The sequence below is a fragment of the Dermacentor variabilis genome, chromosome 6, assembly GCF_050947875.1.
Source record: "Dermacentor variabilis isolate Ectoservices chromosome 6, ASM5094787v1, whole genome shotgun sequence".
Lineage (NCBI taxonomy): Eukaryota > Metazoa > Arthropoda > Arachnida > Ixodida > Ixodidae > Dermacentor > Dermacentor variabilis.
Window position 1 is genome coordinate 94,224,319 of NC_134573.1, and position 22,045 is coordinate 94,246,363.

A 22,045-nucleotide genomic window follows, 5' to 3' on the forward strand; every position below is an offset into this window, starting at 1 on the left:
AGCCTTTTGAATATCACAGTAACACTAGTAACCCTTCCAGGTGCCAATTAATTTCGTTCACCGAATATTTATTTGGAATCATAAAAAGCTTAGAGACGCAAGTTTAAAAGTTTTCAATTCTTTAACGAGTTTTGTCAAGTTTACAGAATGTGGACTTCATGCAAAAACTAACTACAGGAACGTCAGAAATGAGAACATCATCTCATGTCTAGCAAGCTAGCAACTATCCAGCCACTTGGAAATTGTGACTGGTGCAAAACACTGAAAATAAGTCGCAGTTTCGCCCGAAAGGTGAAGCATCGATTACGATAACAAATCAGTAGATAGCTATACAAAGTAAGGATACTCGTTTTATTGGCTGTATAAACTTGTAAACATTTACTTACGAACTAAATTAGCAATGACAATGTGTAAGCATAACTGAACGAGGACGCAGAAAGAAACAGACACAGAGACAGCTCTGTCTCCATGTTTTTTTTCTGCATGCTCATTCAGTCGTGCTTACACATTCTATCATGGATTCAAACCAACTAGCTTGCCAATGTGTTTGAACTAAATTAACAAGCACGGTGTCACGTGCACACAGGTCAACATGAACACATTTGCTCGACGAGCACAGAAACTCACTGTCGAAATGCTAGAGTGACAAATCTTGGCAGCAGCAGCGATCGAATTGACTTTCGTGCATTTCTCGATTCAATGCGAATGAAACGTCGAAGGCACAGCGCATGTATGCTGGTTCATGTATGCCACTCTTTTCTATAGTGCCTTCGGGCCAGGAAAGCACTTAAATAAATAAAGCTTCTGCGACCCTGGAAGGCTTGTCCGCACATGTCCATAATCCTGAATGCACAGCAGAGACCTCTTCGAACTACATAACTGCACCGACTAATGCACCTGTCTGCATCGGCATGGCAACAGGCCCCGAAAACTCACTTCTCAGGAGCACACGTTTTCGTCTGGCTGGCATCCGTCGTGGTAGCAACAGGTGGTGTGGCAGCTTCCTGGGGCTCACACGCTCGATCACCTGCACAGGGCCCTAGCAACGTGACGTACCACATTTACTCAACTCTAATATGCCTTTGATTGCAATGCACATCCAATTTTTTACGGTTAGAAAAAGAATGCAGTGCCCTTGACTGTTCACTTTGCAGGAGAGAAAACAATGCATTCTCATTTCAAAAAGAAAAACCTGTTGTGTCCGAGGCACAGTGGACCAGGTATTACTCGGAACACCGTTGGAGGCCTCTGTATCACTACTGTACAAACTACCCAGAGCACGTCGTGCTCGGTGGCATCCATGGCATTTGAAATACTGCAATCCTTAGATGCATTGCCAACAATGGCAGCCTAATATAATATATTCAAACTAAAAATATCTGGCACATACTGCAGCCCACGTGTAAATGGTATGGAGATACCACCATATACAAAGAAGAACTCACCAAGCCTGCCACATGACAAAGCGCTGTTGACTGAAGGGGAGGAGTGCAGTGTTTCAATGCAACGCCCGACTTGCTGTGGGGTATGTGCGGTGAAGCAGGCCCGTGAGATGCGAGGAATTCGCGAGCTGGGAGAGGGAGTGTCCGTAGGTGCAGGCACGCCAAATTGCTGCTGGCAATGCTCCGACGCTGGCCTGATGACGGCGCTGCCAACTGTGAGGGTTGACAGGTGTCAGCATGGCTCAACAGCAGAGGTTGTACGGGCAACTCTTAAGAGTAATGCCTCACCATTATAAAAAGATTCACAGCAACTTAACTGCATATCATCTTGTCATGCATTCCATTGAAAGAAACATACAATCAGTCCATTCTACCAGTACGATATCCAATGGCACTGACTCGGAGGATAATCAAGAGGTGAAGGATCACACAATGAGCAATGGAACAAAAATGGTAGGCATGAAGACAGTGGTGTAGGTTGTAGAGAAAACAAGTAGCTGATAGAGTTTTAAAAAAAAAGAATTGTAAGGGCTTTATGTGTCAAAACCACAATATGATTATGAAGCACGTCCTAGTGGGAGGACACCAGAACAATTTGGACCACCTGAGGTACCTTAGTGTGCACCCAATGCATGGCACCACAAACATTTTTGCATTCTGCCCCCATTGAAGTGCAGCCACTATGGCTGGGATTTGATGAAGTGCCCTCGGGCTTAGCAATGCCACACCAAAGCCAGTACGCTGCCACGTTGGGCGATATTCTAGTTGATTAAATGTCTTCACAGGGTTTGGGCATATGAACAAACCAGTGTGGTGCTTAAATCACACACTGGTAATCATGTCGGCGAAGCGCCAAACTGCTGTACAGTATGAAAACGGGAAATTTCAAAGGAAAGTCCATGTGCACTTCCTTGAGGGAGCCCAAGGTAGAATCTACCGATTGAAAATAGGGATAGCTGGTGATGGATGTGGAGGTCATCGCCCTGCAGTGAAATTAAATGGCCAATAAAGATGAGCATAAACTCAAGAGGAACGTAATGGGTACATTTGTCTAGGTCAATTACAGTGGAACCCAATTGACACGTTCCTCGCCGTTGCATTTTCCCGGCTGCTATGTCGCGTTTTTGGGGTCCCAACCTAAATCCAGCTGACTCCTATGTATTACGTTTCCATTTGATACAGCACCATTCTGCATATTCCTGCACGTTATGTCACATTTAAGTGGCCACCACGTAAATATAATGGTGCAGGTCAACAAGCGACCGATTTGTTGCAACAAGCGACTAAAGTTTGAAATAAACGACCAAAGTTGCACAAGCCAGGCACTACACAAACATTGAGAGAGAGCCTGCAAAGAGCAGTTGGTGAAGCATCTGAAAAAGTACGCATCGATTAAAACTTTCTAGGAACAAGTACAGGGTTGCATTGACTTTGGGGCCTGCAAGGGTCTTATATGCATTTCTCAATGCCGGTTCTCTTTAGTCACCTTCAGCGCAGCAGAACCGTGTTACGTGTTGAAGCGCACAAAAATGCTGCGGCAGAGGCCACTGTCGCAGAGCACCGCACGTGTACCTTAATTATACTCGGACCCATGTGCCATTCCTGGTCACAGCACGAGCAGCAATACAGAGAACTGTACTGGCCGCCACTTGGACTGTTTCTGATGATGTGCCCTTTCTCACGGATGTGTTTTCTCGGCTGGCACATTTTTTTTTCCCACCGTCCCTTTGAAAATGTGTCAACAGGGCTCTACTGTATTCACAGGAGGCTACAATCAAGATAATTGACAGAAGAGTTAAAATGGGTTGGAATGGGCAGACCAAGTCGTGACCAGCAGCTTAACTTTATCATTGAATAGTGTACGATCCCTCAATTATACCCTACTAACAAACAATGCAGAAACTTGGAGGTTAACAAGGAAGCGTGGGAATTTAAGGACAGCGCAACGAGCAATGCAACAAGAAATGCTAGGTGTAACTTTAAGAAACAGGAAGACACTTCTCACCCTTAACCCTATTATGATAAGTGCCTTCACCTGTCGTACAATGCGTGGAGCATAATGCCATTGGAAACATATTACATGCCTTTGGTAGGCGATAACCCAAACACACAGTCATCCCCTGCTGCAGGCGGCATATTGTGAATGTCAAGTTTCACTCCGACAGCAGCCGCTGTCAACCCTACAGTTTGATTTCCTTTTGGTTTCTCGGCCGCTGCCTTAAAAAACTGTGGAACAGAAAAACAAAACGCATCTCGGGATGCCAAACAACCACCAGCTCGATTCATGTCAACTTCTCGTGCTGCAACGATTTGCACTATGCTTCACATTATGTAGATGCCAAATTGGCCTAATTTTGTTTTGGATTGTACATTTTCCCAATTAGTACATTTATCTCGCATGAAGGGGTTCTACTGTAGTACTTACTACACCGTATGGTTAGGGGTGCCATGTGGCACGATTTTCACCGGCACGGCCAGTTTTGCCTCACCGGCTGCCAGTTTGACTTCCATACAAGCATGCCATTTCCAAGTTTTATGGTTCCTCCAAAACTGGCACACTATGACCTCCATCGTACCATACATAATTCTTAAAATGTTCTTGTATACCTTAAGCATATTTTCGTTATATGATTAGATGTATTCCCCGATTGTTCTTTGGCAGCTACAAATATGTCTAAGAAATATAGTTGCAACAGCCAAAACAGTTTAAAAGTTTTTTTTTTTTTCAAAAGGCCTTTCGGTGTAGTCCGATGAGGCAGAGTTTATACTCTATGTATAGACACATCTTGTTTTAATTTTGGTTTCATTTAACAAACTGTACTTTTTACAATAAACATGACCCTCCCTACCACTCTTTGCGATTGTTTTTTTTCTTGCCCGGCAATGGATGCAACCTTATGTATGGTTGCTTCGTTGTGATGACATAACGTGACACACCGTGTCGGTTTCATTTGGCCATTGCGCACGGCGTGGGTCTCGTTTGACAACCAATTGGAAAGCTATAAGCTGTGCAAAGCAAAAACTTATGCATGAGGTGTGGCATTGCACATGCATACTTTTTTATTTTCACCGTGAAGCTACATTGGAGAGTTTCATGTTTTTCATGTGGCAATGCCAACGTGTGGTGGCATGGTCGGTGTCGAGGAGGCCCAGGCGCATTGTACAGAGCAGACCCAATGCATTTAAGTCAGTGCAATGTATAGGAACATGCATCAGATGACCATTTTTTCGTATACCCGATTTTTGGACACCTTCACAGCATTGCCAAGTACCGAAGCTGAAACCCTTCCCTGTCGCGATTTTTTTACATTTTGCCATGACCGCAGGTCTGAAATGGCATTACTTGAAGCCACTACCACCTCTGTTTTTATTATCTTGTAGCCTCGAACCAATACTCTTTCTTGCACGCCAATATGCTGGCAGCTTTAGTAGCAGTTTTTTGCAGTAGTTTTAATAGCGACTTTGACAACTCACTGCGAAAGTGGACAACTACCAAAGACATGGTGCGTACCGTGCGGAGACATTTCTGCAGGCAATGGCCGTGCTTGCGTGGGCCCCAAGCGTTTATGCTCGGCAATCGGTACACATGGCTTGATGTGCTGGGGCAACTCTGAACCTTGGCGGCTAGAGATTTCCATAGGCTGGATGATGGCAAATGGCTGTCGACACTGGTCCACAGAAGGTATGAAGGGGCAACCTGCAGAGGCCAGTGGCAATAAGTGCAGCTGACAGGAAGGAGTGAAACTTTAGATAGTACCTTATTACCACAGATTCTCAATCTGTAATCATGTTGCCAGTGCAATATAAACAGGACACAAAGACACCAACCCCACAAACACTGGATTAGAACTGAAATTTACTAATCAAGAATAATAAAACAGCATTATTACCATGCATGACTTCTGCTAATGCTCCAACAGATACTCTTGTTTGCAATGCCACCATAAGTGGTGCTGTTAACAGTCATCTGTTCCATGCAAAATGCCTCAAAAACAAGTTTGTTAGGTTCCGATTGAAAGCAAGGCTTGGAGTGGCACCTCATGCTGGCAAAAGATGCCGAGAGCGAGTGGGGCTATACCAATCCAGGTAAAACCAAATTAAGAAGGTCCACTAAGCATCAACAAAGACACTCCCTCACCAGAACAGGAATTGGCCTCCCTGGTGCAGTATTCGGCCACTACCTCCCTTGCGATTACTACAATTAATCCATGGCCCTCAGTCCCCAGCAGCTGCAGAGCATCTGATCAAGGCAGCGGTCAGATCTTTAATGCAGCAGAGGGTGCCAAGAATCTGGGTCCGGAGAGGTCGCCAATAGAAACTGGCCCTGTCAACCTTTAACACCCGCACTGTGTCGAGCGAGGCTAGCTTAGCAGGACTCTAAGGAACTATCAGCCATTGTTTACGATATCATCAGCCTTAGCGAGATTAGAACTGGAGAGGCTTACATAGTGCCGACTAATGGCCATGTCCTCTGCTATAAAGGGCTCCCAGGTAAGAAGCAATACGGGGTAGGATTCCTAATCCATCAGGACATAGTGGGCAACATTGACAAATTCTACAGCATTATTGAGAGCGTAGCAGCAGTCGTAATCAAACTTAATAAGAGGTATAGATTAAAGGTAGTACGAGCCTACACTCCGACATCCACTCACAATGAAGATGATGATCATAATTTCTGCCGATTCCAGCATAGTGCAGGATATAGATGTGTTAGGTAGGGTAAAGTGCAGTGATCATAGGTTAGCGAGGGCTAGGATTCCCCTCAATTTGGAGAGAAAGAGTAAATTTGGTCAAGAAGAAACAGGCCAACCTAGATGCAGCAAGGGTACAAGCAGACAAATTCAGGCTGGTACTTGCAAACAAATATGCAAACTTAGAACAGAGATGGTGACAGAGGTAATGAATGAAACCATAACTAGGCTACTTTCAGAGGCAGCAATTGAAGTGGGAGGCAAGGCACCAAGGTAACCAGTAGGCCAGCTCTCCCAAGTAACAAAGGACCTAATGAGGAAGCAACAAAGAATGAAAGTGTCGAACTCGAGAGATAAGACAGAATTCGCGGAACTGTCAAAACTGATCAACAAGGTGAAAATAAGTTATATTTGAAACCATAACGAGAGAAAGACTGAAGTCGTAAAAAACTGACACAGCCTGAAATCTGTGAGGAAACTTTGCATAGGACAAACCAAGATGTATGCAATGAAACATAAGCAGGGTAATACCTATCAGCAATCTTGAAGGTATAGTAAAAGCAGTGGAAGAATTCTATACTGACCTGTACAGTACCCAGAGGGGTCGGGATACCTCCATTAGAAACAGTAATGAACAGGATACAGAAACTCCTATAACTAGCGACGAGGAAGAGTGGCAGGAGAAGATGGAATAAGAGTATTTATTCAAAGATGGAGGAGACATAATGCTTGGAAAACTGGCGGCTCTTTATACGAGGTGTCTATACACTGCAAGGGTGCCAGAAAACTGGAAGAATGCAAGCATACTAGTCCACAAAAAGGGAGACGTTAAAGAATTGAAAAATTATAGGTCCATTAGCTTACCCCCAATATTATACAAAATATTCACCAAGATAATCTCCTATAGAATAAGGGCAACACTGAACTTTTGTCAATCAAGCGAACAGGCTGGCTTCACGAAGGGATACTCTGCAATGCCATGCCACTAATCAGGCAATCGAGAAATCCGCAGAGTACAATAAACCTCTCTATATGACTTTCATAGATTACGAAAAGGCATTTGATTCAGTAGAGATACGAGCAGTCATAGAGCCATTACGTAATCAAGAAGTACAGACCACATACATATATACCTCGACAAATATCTACAAAGATTCCACAGCCACCTTAATTCTACACAATAAAAGTAGGAAGGTGCCTATAAAGAAAGGGGTCAGACAAGGAGGCACAATCTACATTGCTGCTCGCTGCGTGCTTGGAAGTATTCAAGCTGTTAAACTGGGAAGGCCTAGGAGTTAGGATAGGCCGCGAATATCTCAGGAACCTACGATTTGCCAATGGCATTGTTTTATTCAGCGACACTGCAGACGAGTTGCAACAAATGATAATGACCTTAACGAAGAGAGCGTAAGAGTGGAATTGAAGAATAACATGCAGAAGACAAAGATCATCTTGAGTAGCTGGGCAAGAGAACAAGAATTCAGGATCGCCAGTCAGCTGCTAGAGTCTGAAGGAGTACGTTTACCTAGCTCAATCATAGGAAACCCTGATCATGAGAAGCTAATTCATAGAAGAATAAGAATGGGTTGGATCGCATACGGCAGACATTGTCAGCATCTGACTGGAAGCTTACCATGATCATTGAAAGCAAGGTGTATAATCAGTGCATTCTACCGGTGCCGACATATGGGGTAGAGACTTGGAGATTGACAAAGAAGCTTGAGAACAAGTTAAGGACCACGCAAAGAGCAATGGAACGAAGAATGCTAGGCATAACGTTAAGAGACAGAGAGCAGTTTGGATCAGAGAGCAAACGGGTATAGCCGATATTCTAATTCACAGTAAGAGAAAAATGTGGCTGGGCAGGTCATGTAATGCACGGGTTTGATAACCGTTGGACCATTAGGTTTACAGAATGGGTACCAAGAGAAGGGAAACGCAGTCGAGGACGGCAGAAGACTAGGTGGAGCGATGAAATTAGGAAATTCACGGGCGCTAGTTGGAATCAGTTGGCGTAAGACAGGGGTAATTGGAGATCGCAGGGAGACGCCTTCGTCCTGCAGCGGACATAAGATAGGCTGACGATGACATGTGTGCTCAAACAGCAGGCTGTACTGACATCTTTGACTGTGCTGGCCCTGCTGTTGCTTCTACGTGTGTGCGATGTTCTCAGTCTCATTTATGCACCTTCCAGTCTGACCAATATACAGTGTAGACTGCTTAAGTCACCGTAGTGGCGAACATCTGCACTAGAAGCAGTACCGCACTACTATAGCCAAAACATTTTTCGAGGCTTGCACATTTGCAGGACATGCTGACCAAGCGGCCATGCGTTTTCCAGAATTGCAGAGTGAGACCAGGAGTTTTGCATCCATTTAAGTTTACGAACGGTGAGAAGCAGCAACGCGTGTGAAGCGAAGTTTGGTTCCTCAAGCGACCATCCGTGGCAACTATACCCGCAGACAACTTTCTGTGGCTATAAAGGGAAAACTACGGAGGCAAAGGGTGCACAAGAGCGCTTCTGAAAAAAGTCGCGCATTTGCATCCACATTAGTTTAAGCTGGGGAAGAGAAAACATGAACACCTTATTAGCAACAGCCAAATAAGCCAAAACACGCCACTGAATGTAAAAGTTTATTTTGCAGCTTTTCCCTTCTGCGTCTGGGCAAACATGAAACTGTCTCACGTCGAAGCTGTGTCGATTCATCATCTGTTCCATGAATGTTTCAACTGCGACGCTTTCTTCTTGCAGAAACAGCACAGCAATTTCTCTGCAGTGTCCTTCCAGTTACTAACATTTCCTTTGGCATCCGATGAGGATATGTACACCCGTATTCATAAATACATCTTCACTTCAAGCCCATGCTTGACTTTATGTAAATGACATCCGTCATGAACGTGCTGAAGGAAACGCAACGTAACCTTGGCACATTCATGCCAGGCATGCCATGCTTAAGGTTCTCAACAGTCTGCCTTGCTCTTTTACAGAAAAGAAATGTCCACTTCTGAATTGCAGGCTGAAGTAAAGCAAAGCTTGCAAGCTGAAGATGGCCAAGGCCACTTTCAGCTAAGAGGATGCTACGTGCAGACACATGTCAGCCATGCACTGGCCTCTACACAGCTCAACCAATGGGGCTTTGCGGTTAAACGAGTCCGAAAAGGTCTTCAAGGCTCCAGCTCTCCCTAATGAGTAATTACTCCAGCTCCCTGCTTAAAGGCCAACTCCATGTAAATTTTGGACTGCATAAAAAGCCTGCTTTCAGAAAGTGTATACAGAGCTGCCTTCGTGAGCAATTTTTTTGTTTTAAACACAAGTGGATACACCATAAAGAGCAAGCAAAAATAAACATTTCTGAAAGCAACACGAAAAAAAAAGTGCACGTCCGACGCACTGTGAGAATCATATCAGAAGCTTAGTTGAACATCACAACAAGAGAAGCTCAGTGAATTTTGGCAACAAACATGTCCTGTAGTCATACTCAGCCATGGTAACAAAACAAAGGGACGGTTTATTGAACTTTACATGTGTTGAAACAAACAAAAGGAGCCAGAGCTTAATTTTTTATACGTTTGGAAAGTTCACATAGTAAAACAAACCCAGTTGTAACGAACATGCTTGTGCTCTACAAATGGTTTGATAAATCCGGTAGTTCGATATAGTAATACCCAAACTTGCCTGTAACGAGCTTAAGTTTGTGATGAGTGTTATGTATGAGTCTGATATCTCTAGAGGAGAAGCCAGAAAGGAATAAAATTATCAAAAACAAAGGTATGCATGGCAGGCAAGCAGCTTTACCTGTGCTAAGCATGGCGTTCTGAATGCATGAAATTGCACTTCCCTCGATGTGCGCACAGTACTGCTGCAGCGCATCTACTATAAAAATTCATTCTGATGCATCAGCCAAGGTGGCTCTTCAGCTGGCGGCAGAAACCAAGTGCAGTATGTTACATTGCTAATGCAAATTTTGTTTACTATTGTATTTTTTTGTAAACAACCCTGCTAAAATCCCCACAGTGGATCGCAGTATTAACAAATAAATGTTCAGTTTGTTATGAGGAAATTATTTTACAAGAATATACAAGCTTTGCATGTGAGATGCAGGGAATGTAGTGTACTATTCTGGTTAAATGCATACACACTGTACATAGAGAGCCACAATTCATTTCTGTGTCGCATTGGACACAACAAACATGTCTTGTGCCACTGAAAATAGAATTGGAATTCAGCAAATATGGTTGTGAGGGAATGATGACAGTGCAGCTGTACACTACTTTATCGGGCGTAAAACTTCTATGTTCATTGTCAGCTAGCAGAGTGCAGTCTCTTTTGTGGGTAAACTATTCCTATGCAATGCGACTCACGCGCCAAGCATCTCGAAGCACTAGCTTGCACGAGAGAAGGTGGTAAGGGTGTTTGTCTTTCTACACATGCTTCTGTGGCCTGGTGGGTAGAGCACAGAGGTGCTGCACTGGAGGACACTGGTTTGAAACTCAAGTGGACACGGAATCTTCCATTCACTGAGAATGTTTACTCAGCAAGACTGATAGCAACAAAGTAAATCGAACAATCAAGACAACGAAAATGATAAAGTGCGTCGGCAAAAAAACAAAAACAGCAAACGAAACTTCCCTATGATGCGCAGTTGCATGCATATGCAACACAAAACTTCAGCAGTCCAAGTATCCAAACCAGCACTTCATCACACTTCTACAATGAAACCGTTAGTCATTTTACTCATGTTAAGCCAAAGAAAAAGTACCTCAGACTTAAATATTAGTGCCCATAGAATTATTAACAAAAAATATAGTCTGGAACTAAAGTTAATTGAACATGACCCTCATATTTCAGTCCTCACTGAAACTTGCTTGCACAGCGACATAGCAGACGATTTAGTCTTTCCTTCTTATGAAGATTTTTGCAGAGACAGAAACCAGGGGCAGGGGCGTAGCAATCCTTGTGAAATATTCAAATGAGGCAGTAGTACTTGACTGCTTTCGCGATCTAGAGTGTTTACGCTTAAAAATATCTTGCTGGAGACATAGCTTCGTCCTGATAGCATGCTGCAGGCCACCTTATTCTACTCTTGATGACCTAATTAAATTATGAGAGTATGTACTTCTGCCTAAATAAACTTTTCTTGCTTGGTGATCTTAATTTACCCAGCATCAATTGGGAGCGACTACAATGAACTAGCAAATTCAACAAAATATGAATATTGTGTTTGATACGTAATATGCTCACTCATGACCCAATTCAAATTCTCAAACAGCCCACTTGCATCCAAGGTTTATCTTTCTTATTACATTTGGCCTTCATAAGCTGGGATTTTACCGAACACACTGTTATAGTTGAAAAAGGTTTATCAGACCAATGTCTTGTGTATATGTCAATTCCTCAAGTAAAGTTTGTTCCTCATAAAACTAGCAGCAAGCGCTACTTAAGATTACAAAAGAGCTGATGATGCTTCTGTGATTGGGCATATGGAAAATTGCCCAAGTGAATTTGCTGAAAAGCATGGTAATGTATCTTCGCTATGGAAAAGGTTGCTGATATGTGCCATTATTGTTTAAATATATGTTCGCACCAAACAAGTAAAAATGCACAAACGTACACCCTGCATAACGTGAAAGATTATTCATTTAAAGCAGAAACTCATCATCATCATCATCAGCCTAGTTACGCCCACTGCAGGGCAAAGGCCTCTCCCATACTTCTCCAACTACCCCGGTCATGTACTAATTGTGGCCATGTTGTCAATGCAAACATCTTAATTTCATCCGCCCACCTAACTTTCTGCCGCCCCCTGCTATGCTTCCCTTCCCTTGGAATCCAGTCCGTAACCCTTAATGACCATCGGTTATCTTCCCTCCTCATTACATGTCCTGCCCATGCCCATTTCTTTTTCTAGATTTCAACTAAGATGTCGTTTACCCGCATTTGCTGCCTCACCCAATCTGCTCTTTTCTTATCCCTTAACGTTACACCCATCATTCTTCTTTCCATAGCTCATTGCGTCGTCCTCAATTTCAGCAGAACCCTTTTCGTAAGCCTCCAAGTTTCTGCCCCATATGTGAGTACTGGTAACACACAGCTGTTATACACTTTCCTTTTGAGGGATAGTGGCAACCTGCTGTTCATGATTTGAGAATGCCTGCCAAACGCACCCCAGCCCATTCTTATTCTTCTGGTTATTTCAGTCTCATGATCCGGATCCGTGGTCACTACCTGCCCTAAGTAGATGTATTCCCTTACCACTTCCAGTGCTTCGCTACCTATCGTAAACTGCTGTTCTCTTCCGAGACTGTTAAACAATACTTTAGTTTTCTGCAAATTAATTTTCAGACCCACCCTTCTGCTTTGCCTCTCCAGGTCAGTGAGCATGCATTGCAATTGGTCTCCTGAGTTACTAAGCAAGGCAATATCATCAGCGAATCGCAAGTTGCTAAGGTATTCTCCATCAACTTTTATCCCCAATTCTTCCCACTCCAGGCCTCTGAATACCTCCTGTAAACATGCTGTGAATAGCATTGGAGATATCGTATCTCCCTGTCTGACGCCTTTCTTTATAGGGATTTTGTTACTTTCTTTGTGGAGGACTACGGTGGCTGTGGAGCCGCTATAGATATCTTCCAGTATTTTTATATATGGCTCATCTACACCCTGATTCCGTAATGCCTCCATGACTGCTGAGGTTTCGACTGAATCAAACGCTTTCTCGTAATCAATGAAAGCTATATATAAGGGTTGGTTATATTCTGCACATTTCTCTATCACTTGATTGACAGTGTGAATATGGTCTATTGTTGAGTAGCCTTTACGGAATCCTGCCTGGTCCTTTGGTTGATAGAAGTCTAAGGTGTTCCTGATTCTATTTGCGATTACCTTAGTAAATACTTTGTAGGCAATGGACAGTAAGCTGATCGGTCTATAATTTTTCAAGTCTTTGGCGTCCCCTTTCTTATGGATTAGGATTATGTTAGCGTTCTTCCAAGATTCCGGTACGCTCGAGGTTATGAGGCATTGCGTATACAGGGTGGCCAGTTTCTCTAGAACAATCTGACCACCATCCTTCAACAAATCTGCTGTTACCTGATCCTCCCCAGCTGCCTTCCCCCTTTGCATAGCTCCTAAGGCTTTCTTTACTTCTTCTGGCGTTACCTGTGGGATTTCGAATTCCTCTAGGCTATTCTCTCTTCCACTATCGTCGTGGGTACCACTGGTACTCTATAAATCTCTATAGAACTCCTCAGCCACTTGAACTATCTCATCCATATTGGTAACGATATTGCCGGCTTTGTCTCTTAACGCACACGTCTGATTCTTGCCTATTCCTAGTTTCTTCATCGCTGTTTTTAGGCTTCCTCCGTTCCTGAGAGCCAGTTCAATTCTATCCATATTATAGTTTCTGATGTCCGCTGTCTTACACTTGTTGATTAACTTAGAAAGTGCTGCCAGTTCTATTCTAGCTGTAGGGTTAGAGGCTTTCATACATTGGCGTTTCTTGATCAGATCTTTCGTCTCCTGCGATAGCTTACTGGTTTCCTGTATAACGGTGTTACCACCGACTTCTATTGCGCACTCCTTAATGATGCCCATGAGATTGTCGTGCATTGCTGCAACACTAAGGTCCTCTTCCTGAGTTAAAGCCGAGTACCTGTTCTGTAGCTTGATCCGGAATTCCTCTAGTTTCCCTCTTACCGCTAACTCATTGATTGGCTTCTTGTGTACCAGTTTCTTCCGTTCCCTCCTCAAGTCTAGGCTAATTCGAGTTCTTACCATTCTATGGTCACTGCAGCGTACCTTGCCGAGCACGTCTACATCTTGTATGATGCCAGGGTTCGCGCAGAGTATGAAGTCGATTTCATTTCTAGTCTCACCATTCGGGCTCCTCCACGTCCACTTTCGACTAACCCGCTTGCGGAAAAAGGTGTTCATTATCCGCATATTATTCTGTTCTGCAAACTCTACTAATAATTCTCCTCTGCTATTCCTAGAGCCTATGCCATATTCCCCCACTGACTTGTCTCCAGCCTGCTTCTTGCCTACCCTGGCATTGAAGTCGCCCATCAGTATAGTGTATTTTGTTTTGACTTTACCCATCGCCGATTCCACGTCTTCATAAAGGCTTTCGACTTCCTGGTCATCATGACTGCATGTACGGGCATAGACTTGTACCACCTTCAATTTGTACCTCTTATTAAGCTTCACAACAAGACCTGCCACCCTCTCGTTAATGCTATAGAATTCCTGTATGTTACCAGCTATTTCCTTATTAATCAGGAATCCGACTCCTAGTTCTCGTCTCTCTGCTAAGCCCCGGTAACACAGTACATGCCCGCTTTTTAGCACTGTATATGCTTCTTTTGTCCTCCTAACCTCACTGAGCCCTATTATATCCCATTTACTACCCTCTAATTCCTCCAATAACACTGCTAGACTCGCCTCGCTAGATAGCGTTCTAACGTTAAACGTTGCCAGGTTCAGATTCCGATGGCGGCCTGTCCGGAGCCAGGTATTCTTAGCACCCTCTGCAGCGTCACAGATCTGACCGCCGCCGTGGTCAGTTGCTTCGCGGCTGCTGGGGACTGAGGGCCGGGGTTTGATTGTTGTATTCATATAGGAGGTTGTGGCCCAGTACTGCACCAGGGTGGCCAATCCTGCTCTGGTGAGAGAGTGCGTTACCGGTTCTGGTCACCGGGATCAGGCCGCACTCCAGGCCTGTTTGTGCAATTTTCTCAACACAAGTTTTTTTTTTTTGTATTTTCCGATGGAGAATTGCGCTGCACCGGGATTTGAATCACTGTCCTTTTGCACTGGAGACGGATACTCTACCGTCCCCGCAGGAGTTAAATTAAAAATTGGAGAATGGGGTTTTGCGTGACAAAACCACTTTCTGATTATGCACGCCTTAGTGGAGGACTCCGAAAATTTCGACCACCTGGGGTTCTTTAACGTGCACCAAATTCTAAGTACACGGGTGTTTTCGCATTTCGCCCCCATCGAAATGCGGCCGCCGTGGCCGGGGTCCGATCCCGCGACCTCGTGCTCAGCAGTGTAACACCATGACCACTGAGCAACCACGGCGGGTCCCGCAGGAGTTGTACGCCTCATTTAACCTACAGTGGTGCCCAATTTGATCAGTCAAGGTGGGCCAATCTGAGCTCTGTTATACCGCATGGATGGCACTCGGCTAGAGAACCTGGTCTTTATGACCTGCACATGTGTGGCCACACATAATTGAGGACATATAATTTTTTCTTTTAGGAGGGTTTCCGTACAGTGATAAAATGAAGGAAAAGACATTAAAAAAAAGAAAAAAAAAAGAAAGGGAAAAAAAAAAGGAACATAACTTGTGATTTGAACTCGTGATCCTTCAATGTTGCCCGGAAAGGTAGCTCAGTCGGTTGGTTCGTCAAGCCAGCGGTTACTTTCAAGCGCTATAGCTCCTGCTCCGAGCCTCATACTTATGTGGAAAGGGGCTGGTGTCTGAGTGGTTGGAAGGCATAATTTCTTGGAAAAATGGCCGCCAGAGGAGCAGCGTGAACTCGAGCGGCTTTAGAGACTAGGAAAATTGCCTTAAAGTATTTAGACTTGAGGGGAAGCTTCGTTAACAAACTATAACACGGCAATCAGCACTCGAATATAATTATAACCCTAATAATAATTGTAAATATTCATCTCATCTATAGGATCTAAAGCGCGCGCTGTTTCTTGCCTCTGCGTGTAGTAGTTAAGAGAGCCAGTTTAAGGGCGGAGAAGAGGGAAGGAAAAGAAAGCAAACTTGCAGCGCCGTGGTTTTAAGGCGCAACCGTGGTAGAGAAACGGAAAGGCGATATAAGCATGCGTGGCCATGATACGCACACGACAAACTGCCTTACAATATTTTGACTTGAGGGGAAGCTTCGTTAACAAACTATAACACGGCAATGAGCACTCGAATACGACGAGAGAAATAATTGAGCAGCAGCAGAAACTAAATGGAGCTAAAAGGTCAACTCCTAATCCTATTGTCATTTTTGATATCAAAGATGCTCTCACGTGAAATGCACAAGTCTAAGGACTTCTTTTCCACAGCAACTTTACCTAACTTTATAAAAAATAAACCAATATTTTGTGATTACTTGAGCGATGCTGACAGGCATGTGACGAAGATTTCGCCTGGTGTTAACTGTTACAGATCGACAAGTTATCGCTGAGTATTTTAATATTTTAATACTTATTTTACTATAGTGTTTTCGAAAGCAACTACACATGTGAATCTGCATCAAGGGGCCTTTTTAGCACTCCAGGCTTGTTTTATTTCATATCACGGTGTACTCTTAAAGCTGTTACATCTGTAAACAAAATAGATTGATGGTTTGCCCAATATTTTTCTTCGTCATTATGCTGAAACTATCGCTAAACTTCTTGCGATTTTGTTAACTGTTAACGATTTTGTTAACTGTTAACGATTTTGTTAACACTTAAATGCGAGGCTACCAGATTAATGAAAAACAGCTCAAGTTATACCCGTCTAAAAGAAGGTGACCGTTTATTAGAAAATTACTGCCCATGTTCTTAACATCTTTTTGTAAATTATTGGAACATGTAGCAAAACACTTCATTCAATTTCTTGATGAGAACTCCATACTACCAAGCTTTTAACACAGACTTAGAGGAAATTTTTTTACAGCGACAATTGGTCACAGTAGTCCCTTCATTTGCAGCATGCATAGATAATAATGAAGAAATTGACAAAATACTTTTAGACTTTAGCAAGGCATTTGTTATTCATAAAAAATTGCTCAATAAACTCAAATATTAACCTTCCCGACATTTTGGTCTCTCGGGTTTCCGATTACCTACATAAACAGCTTGTTTCAGTTGATGGTTGCGATTCCTCCAGTCTTCCTGTAACATCAGGTTTGCCTAAAGGAAGTATTTTGGGACCCTTGCTTTTTCTTCTATATATATATGGCATTGTCTCTGTAGTTACCCTTGGAACTGAAATTATTTGCGGATGATGCTTTATTTAGTGAAATCAGAGGTGTACTTGATCAGGTTGAGTTGAATTCTGACCTTACTAATGCACTGGTGCACAGATTTTGGCATGACTTAATACCGATGAAACTGTTTATCTTTGTGTAATGCTTAAGAAAACTCTTAAATATACTTATAACTTGACATCTCTTCCTTTAAAAGAGGTTACCAGTTACCAGTACCTAGGAGTGACAATCACTAATGACTTCTCTTGGAATCTGCACATTGATAACATTTGCTCGTTGGCTTCCTGCAAACTTTGTTACTTAAAACAAACTTTGAAATTCTCCTGCTAAGGCCAAACTTCTTGGCTATTTCACATTGATACGACCTAAGCTTGAATATTGCTCTATTGTTTGAGCAATCCTAACACTAAACTTAACATAAAGAAAGTTAGAAAGGGTTCAGCAAAAAGCTGTCAGGTTTATCTACTTTAAATTTAAGTACACTGATTCTCCTTCTGAACTCATGAAAGCTGACAACATTGAACTACTTGAATCAAGAAAAAAAAGTCTGAATTTTTAAAACTTACTTAATGGTAAAATGGCTACTGATCAGACAGTTTCTTTCCCCATTGTCTGCAAGACCTATGAGACATTACCAAGCACTTTCTAACCCCTTACTTTGCAAGAACAAACATTTGTAAGTTTTCGTTTTTTTCTGCGTTCTGTGTCCAACTGGAATAGCCTAACAGAACGTTATGACACTGTATGACTAGGTGATCATGTCTGTTCTTGTCTGTTCTGCAGGTACTATCATGTTTCTTTTGTTCTGTTTTTTTTTTGTTTAGTAATACAGATATAGACCGTTTCAACGGGCGAGGAGGATAGGGCGCGCGGAGAGCCTTTCCTCCTCTCTGGCTTGGGCGATCCGGCGCGGCGCTGGTTGAAAGTATTGCTGTCGCGTGCTGCGGAACGATTTCGAGATGTTTTGGATGGTACTTTGTGAAATTTACGCCAAGTTCGTTCACATAAGGTCGTCAAGGAAGCCTTTCGGTGCATCGGCAACTACTGTAGGCGGAAATATGTCTTGGGGGCGCAAAAATGTGACGCGCATAATCAGCCGCGGTGTACGCGCATTGTCAGTCACGGTGCGTGTATGTGTTTACTATTTTGCTTATATCGATTTTATTTCAACAAAGGAAACCGGCGTCTCTGTACTACCAGCATTAAATGGTAAATCAGCTCACTCTCTGATCGATTGGCGTAGGGAGTAAAACATAAAACATAAGAGCGCATGCTCGTGCACGGCCAACCTAAGGCAACCACGAAACATCTGAGCGGCAGGCGCTATCAAATATTTCTGATACACTGGCATCGTTCTCACGCATTTCAAGTCTAGTATGCTTGAAATTATCATATGTCTACGCTAGCCTTGCTGCATGAGGCCCATGGCGCTGCTCAACACAGCGATCCCTGCGGTTGGTGAGCCGGCACGATACATATATAAGCTGTGTGCTTCGGCATTGCCTTTTTGGCCTGTATACAGCCATAATATATGAGAGGGTTCGCATAAAAAAATGCGATGGCTATTTTTGAGAGCAAGATTTCCGTAATACGTGTGAGTGCGTCGTAGAGAACTGAACGAACACAACCGAAAAAAAAATTCGGTTATCCTCTTTCTCTAAAAAGCAAGAGAAAACGGGCTAACGTCGCACAACGTTTATACATATATAACCGCTGATGCCGTATGCTTGGACCATGTGCTATATAGAACAAAAATATCTGTAATCCAGCACCTACTACTGCTTAGGACGCTCGCGCTGTTCGTAAACGGTCGCTTTGCTGGACAAGCTTAATTCAGACTGCAAGGTATGCTGCCATTACTAGCCAAAACTTTTATTCATGGGTGGAAACCTAATCCATCCAACCTAGTAGTCACGCAATGTAACCTGCAGCGAACAGTTTGAACGCTTGTCAAAGTATAACAGCATAGCTCCTATCGTAGCAGAACGCTACCCACGCTGTTAGGATCGTTGCGTATGTTTCATGGCTCCTAAACCGCAGCTTAGAAATAGAGGATTATACTGCAATAAGGTCACATTAGTGATTGGAACATTCAGAAATACACAATTGATCTCCGAGGCTGATTGTAGTCTCAAATATGCGCGCACACATCGCGCTGCGTGTTCCGTCCACCTCAACGCCAGCAGAAATTCCGGCCATGACGCCTTAAACCACTTCAGCACGTCTCACAGAACCGTTTACCACGTAGAAGGCCCACGTCATACTAAGCAGACCGCACGACCGCGAAAACAAACGCCAGAACCTACCGCCGAGCGTATACCTGCCATGCAAAAGACCGCTTTCACCCAAGCCAGTATGGCGCTGCTCATAGGCGGCGCCACTGCGTTCACAATATGGCGGCGCCTACGAAAAAACGGTCTATATCATAAATTGTATTTCTCATCTTGCTTGGACCAGATTGGTCGGCAGTATGTAATAAATAGATAAAATAAATCCTAGGGAGGTGGGCAAAGGAAGATTCACTTTAAAGGATGTCGTGATTATCGCTTACCAGAGGAGACGAAAAATCTGAAAAATCAGTATAAGCATGCAGAAGAATTTTGAAAGTGATGCACTGGGATTTAGGTCATATCTGCAAACCTCCAGGCATACACATCTGCTTAGATGATGCTTAAAGGTTGCTGATAAGAAAATTTGGCCGTTACCTTTCTGCATAACACTTGTCTGTCTTCCGTTAAAGCGTGTGTCTCTTGCTGAGCTAATTCCCCTCATGAGCTATGAAAGACCAATGAACCCGACAGTTAGTCCTGAACCACTCCTGAAGTTTTGCCAAGATTACTTCAACCACACATACAGAATTAAACGCTAAAAGGAAACAAAGTAGAATACTCCTATGAGCAATTACTCGACAGTACCATGTCATGTCGCTATGAATTGGGTCACTAAAGGCGATGCGGACTGATCTACGTGTATTAGGAAAAATTACACCCATGTCACATAAACTGCAGACAACGAAAACAGAAGTATGCACATAATTAGTCCTACAATGACTCATTTCACTCCGTAATCTGTGTGCTGCTAATTAATGACCAATTTAGCCAGAGTGAAATTTTGTTGCAGTTCGAAGAAAGGTGACACTCACCAGCCTTCAGGTCAGCTCTGTCAGGAGTCATCTGGGAGAGAAAGGCAGGTGGAAGCAAGAAACTGAGACGTGTACAATGAGAAATATAGTACCACTGAATTTTTCTTTACAGTCAAACCTGATTACAATGAAGTCACATCCTAAACAAAAATGCCTTTGTTATACAGTTTATTTTCGTTAATTCGACCTTGGCAACGCCGACTAAATTGATTGAATTATCTGGTGGGTCGAATTACAAAAGATGCTCGAAAATGCCAAAACACACCTCTGATTAACTTGGCAGTACTTGCCCGATTCTAACACACCCCCGAATGAAATGTGCATCTGATTCCTACATGTCGAAGTAGAAATTTAATGCTCACATCGCCGATTATTTCGCTAGAAAAATGGGCAAGGGTCAACCACGTCGCAAAATGGCAGCAAGTTTGCTAAAGCCTCGCCTTGCCGCAATGCAGCCATGTTATACAGTAAGGCATGCAAATGAGGCAAATGCAGCTTTGGTTTCGTATTCGATTGCACCACGCAGGCAATTTCAGGCCCAATTTTTTTTGGCGAAATAAAAGGCGCACTTTAGAGTAAGCCAAATACCGTAATCAGACACTGCAAGCTACCATTATAGGCTTGAAAATCTTCCTAGGGCAAGCTGAAAATAAGTGTTTTCAGAGGAAGATAACATGTGTACAACACATTCAGCGTCCCCTAAGCTCCACTAAGACATGCTGCCACTAACAGGGGTCGCTATTGCATTTAGCATAGGAGTCAAGTCGAACCCTGTGAACCTGACGATACGGACCTGACAGGTTCAAATTATCCAGCGGGGAAAGCAAAAAAAATTTGCTTTTGCGAGAATTTTATTGTAGCAAAATGAGAAAGCAAGGACAGGGAATACAGTGCAAAGTGAAACTTTACTGTAAAAATTGAGCCGACTTTGGCGAGCCTTGCTCGAGGCTATCTGGAACAACATTGCCGATAGTACAACTCGTGCCCCATGCTTCGCTCAGCGATCGCTGCACTCATTCTCAACCGCTAATTTGCGGGAATATGATCACTTTCGCAAGATTTTACGTGACCTGGCACTGGATGTGTTTGTGTTTACGACCAACATTGTTTCGAACTCATAACAGCGTCCATCCAGTAATGAGAACACTGTGTCAACACAGTGTCAGCAGTAATGCTGTTGCCTGTAGACATCAATGCATTCAAAAGTGAGAGGCCAAGAACATGGCCCCGTTGTCTAACATAGATTTGCCTAATAGAGAGCTTTAAAGTAAGGGAAGCAAGTGGCTTGCATCTGGGTCTGCGCCTGCACAGTGCCGTAGCCTGTAATTCTTGCGTACACAAGCCGTTTGCACTCCCTAATTTAAATCTAATGCTTAACCTGCACATGCTAGCTGCTAGGTGGTAACAAAAACAGTGACCACATTCCTGAACAATCACTTTCAGGGATGCAAGAAGGCCTCCATTACCAATCATGGCTTGAGGCATAGTGTAACAAGCTGTGGCCATCGCCTCATGCACCCTGACCACTTCAGGCCCAAAGCCCAAGCCCACATTTGAGGACGCAGCTTGTTGTTGTCGGTTCTATTGCGTGGTGGCAAAGACATTGAACTCCAGGTGAATTGAACCCCTGCAAGTTCCATGTGCCTTGATTTTAGTTGCCGAAGGTACTATATACCATGTTTTGCAAGACATTCGATGTTGGCACAAACCAGTAGCAATATAGAAAGAAGAGTTCTTAGGGGTGTGCTAATACCTAAAAGGATATTTTGAATTTAATCAAGAAA

General features: G+C 43.4%; 1 protein-coding gene across 7 annotated transcripts in view; it reads right to left on the bottom strand.

Annotated features, from left to right (window-relative positions):
* LOC142584930 (uncharacterized) overlaps positions 1–22,045 on the bottom strand; it is an 83,824-nt gene that overhangs the window by 37,530 nt on the left and 24,249 nt on the right. For 4 of the 7 annotated variants that reach the window (XM_075695287.1, XM_075695286.1, XM_075695284.1 and 1 more), the window contains exons 5-8: positions 20,262–20,292; positions 4,954–5,139; positions 1,446–1,655; positions 937–1,039 (exon numbers count right to left, since the gene is read on the bottom strand). In XM_075695287.1, the coding sequence (XP_075551402.1) occupies positions 937–1,039; positions 1,446–1,655; positions 4,954–5,139; positions 20,262–20,292 (530 nt within the window). The remainder of the gene's footprint in view (positions 1–936; positions 1,040–1,445; positions 1,656–4,953; positions 5,140–20,261; positions 20,293–22,045) is intronic. The other 3 variants (XM_075695285.1, XM_075695289.1, XM_075695288.1) reach the window with 3 other exon arrangements.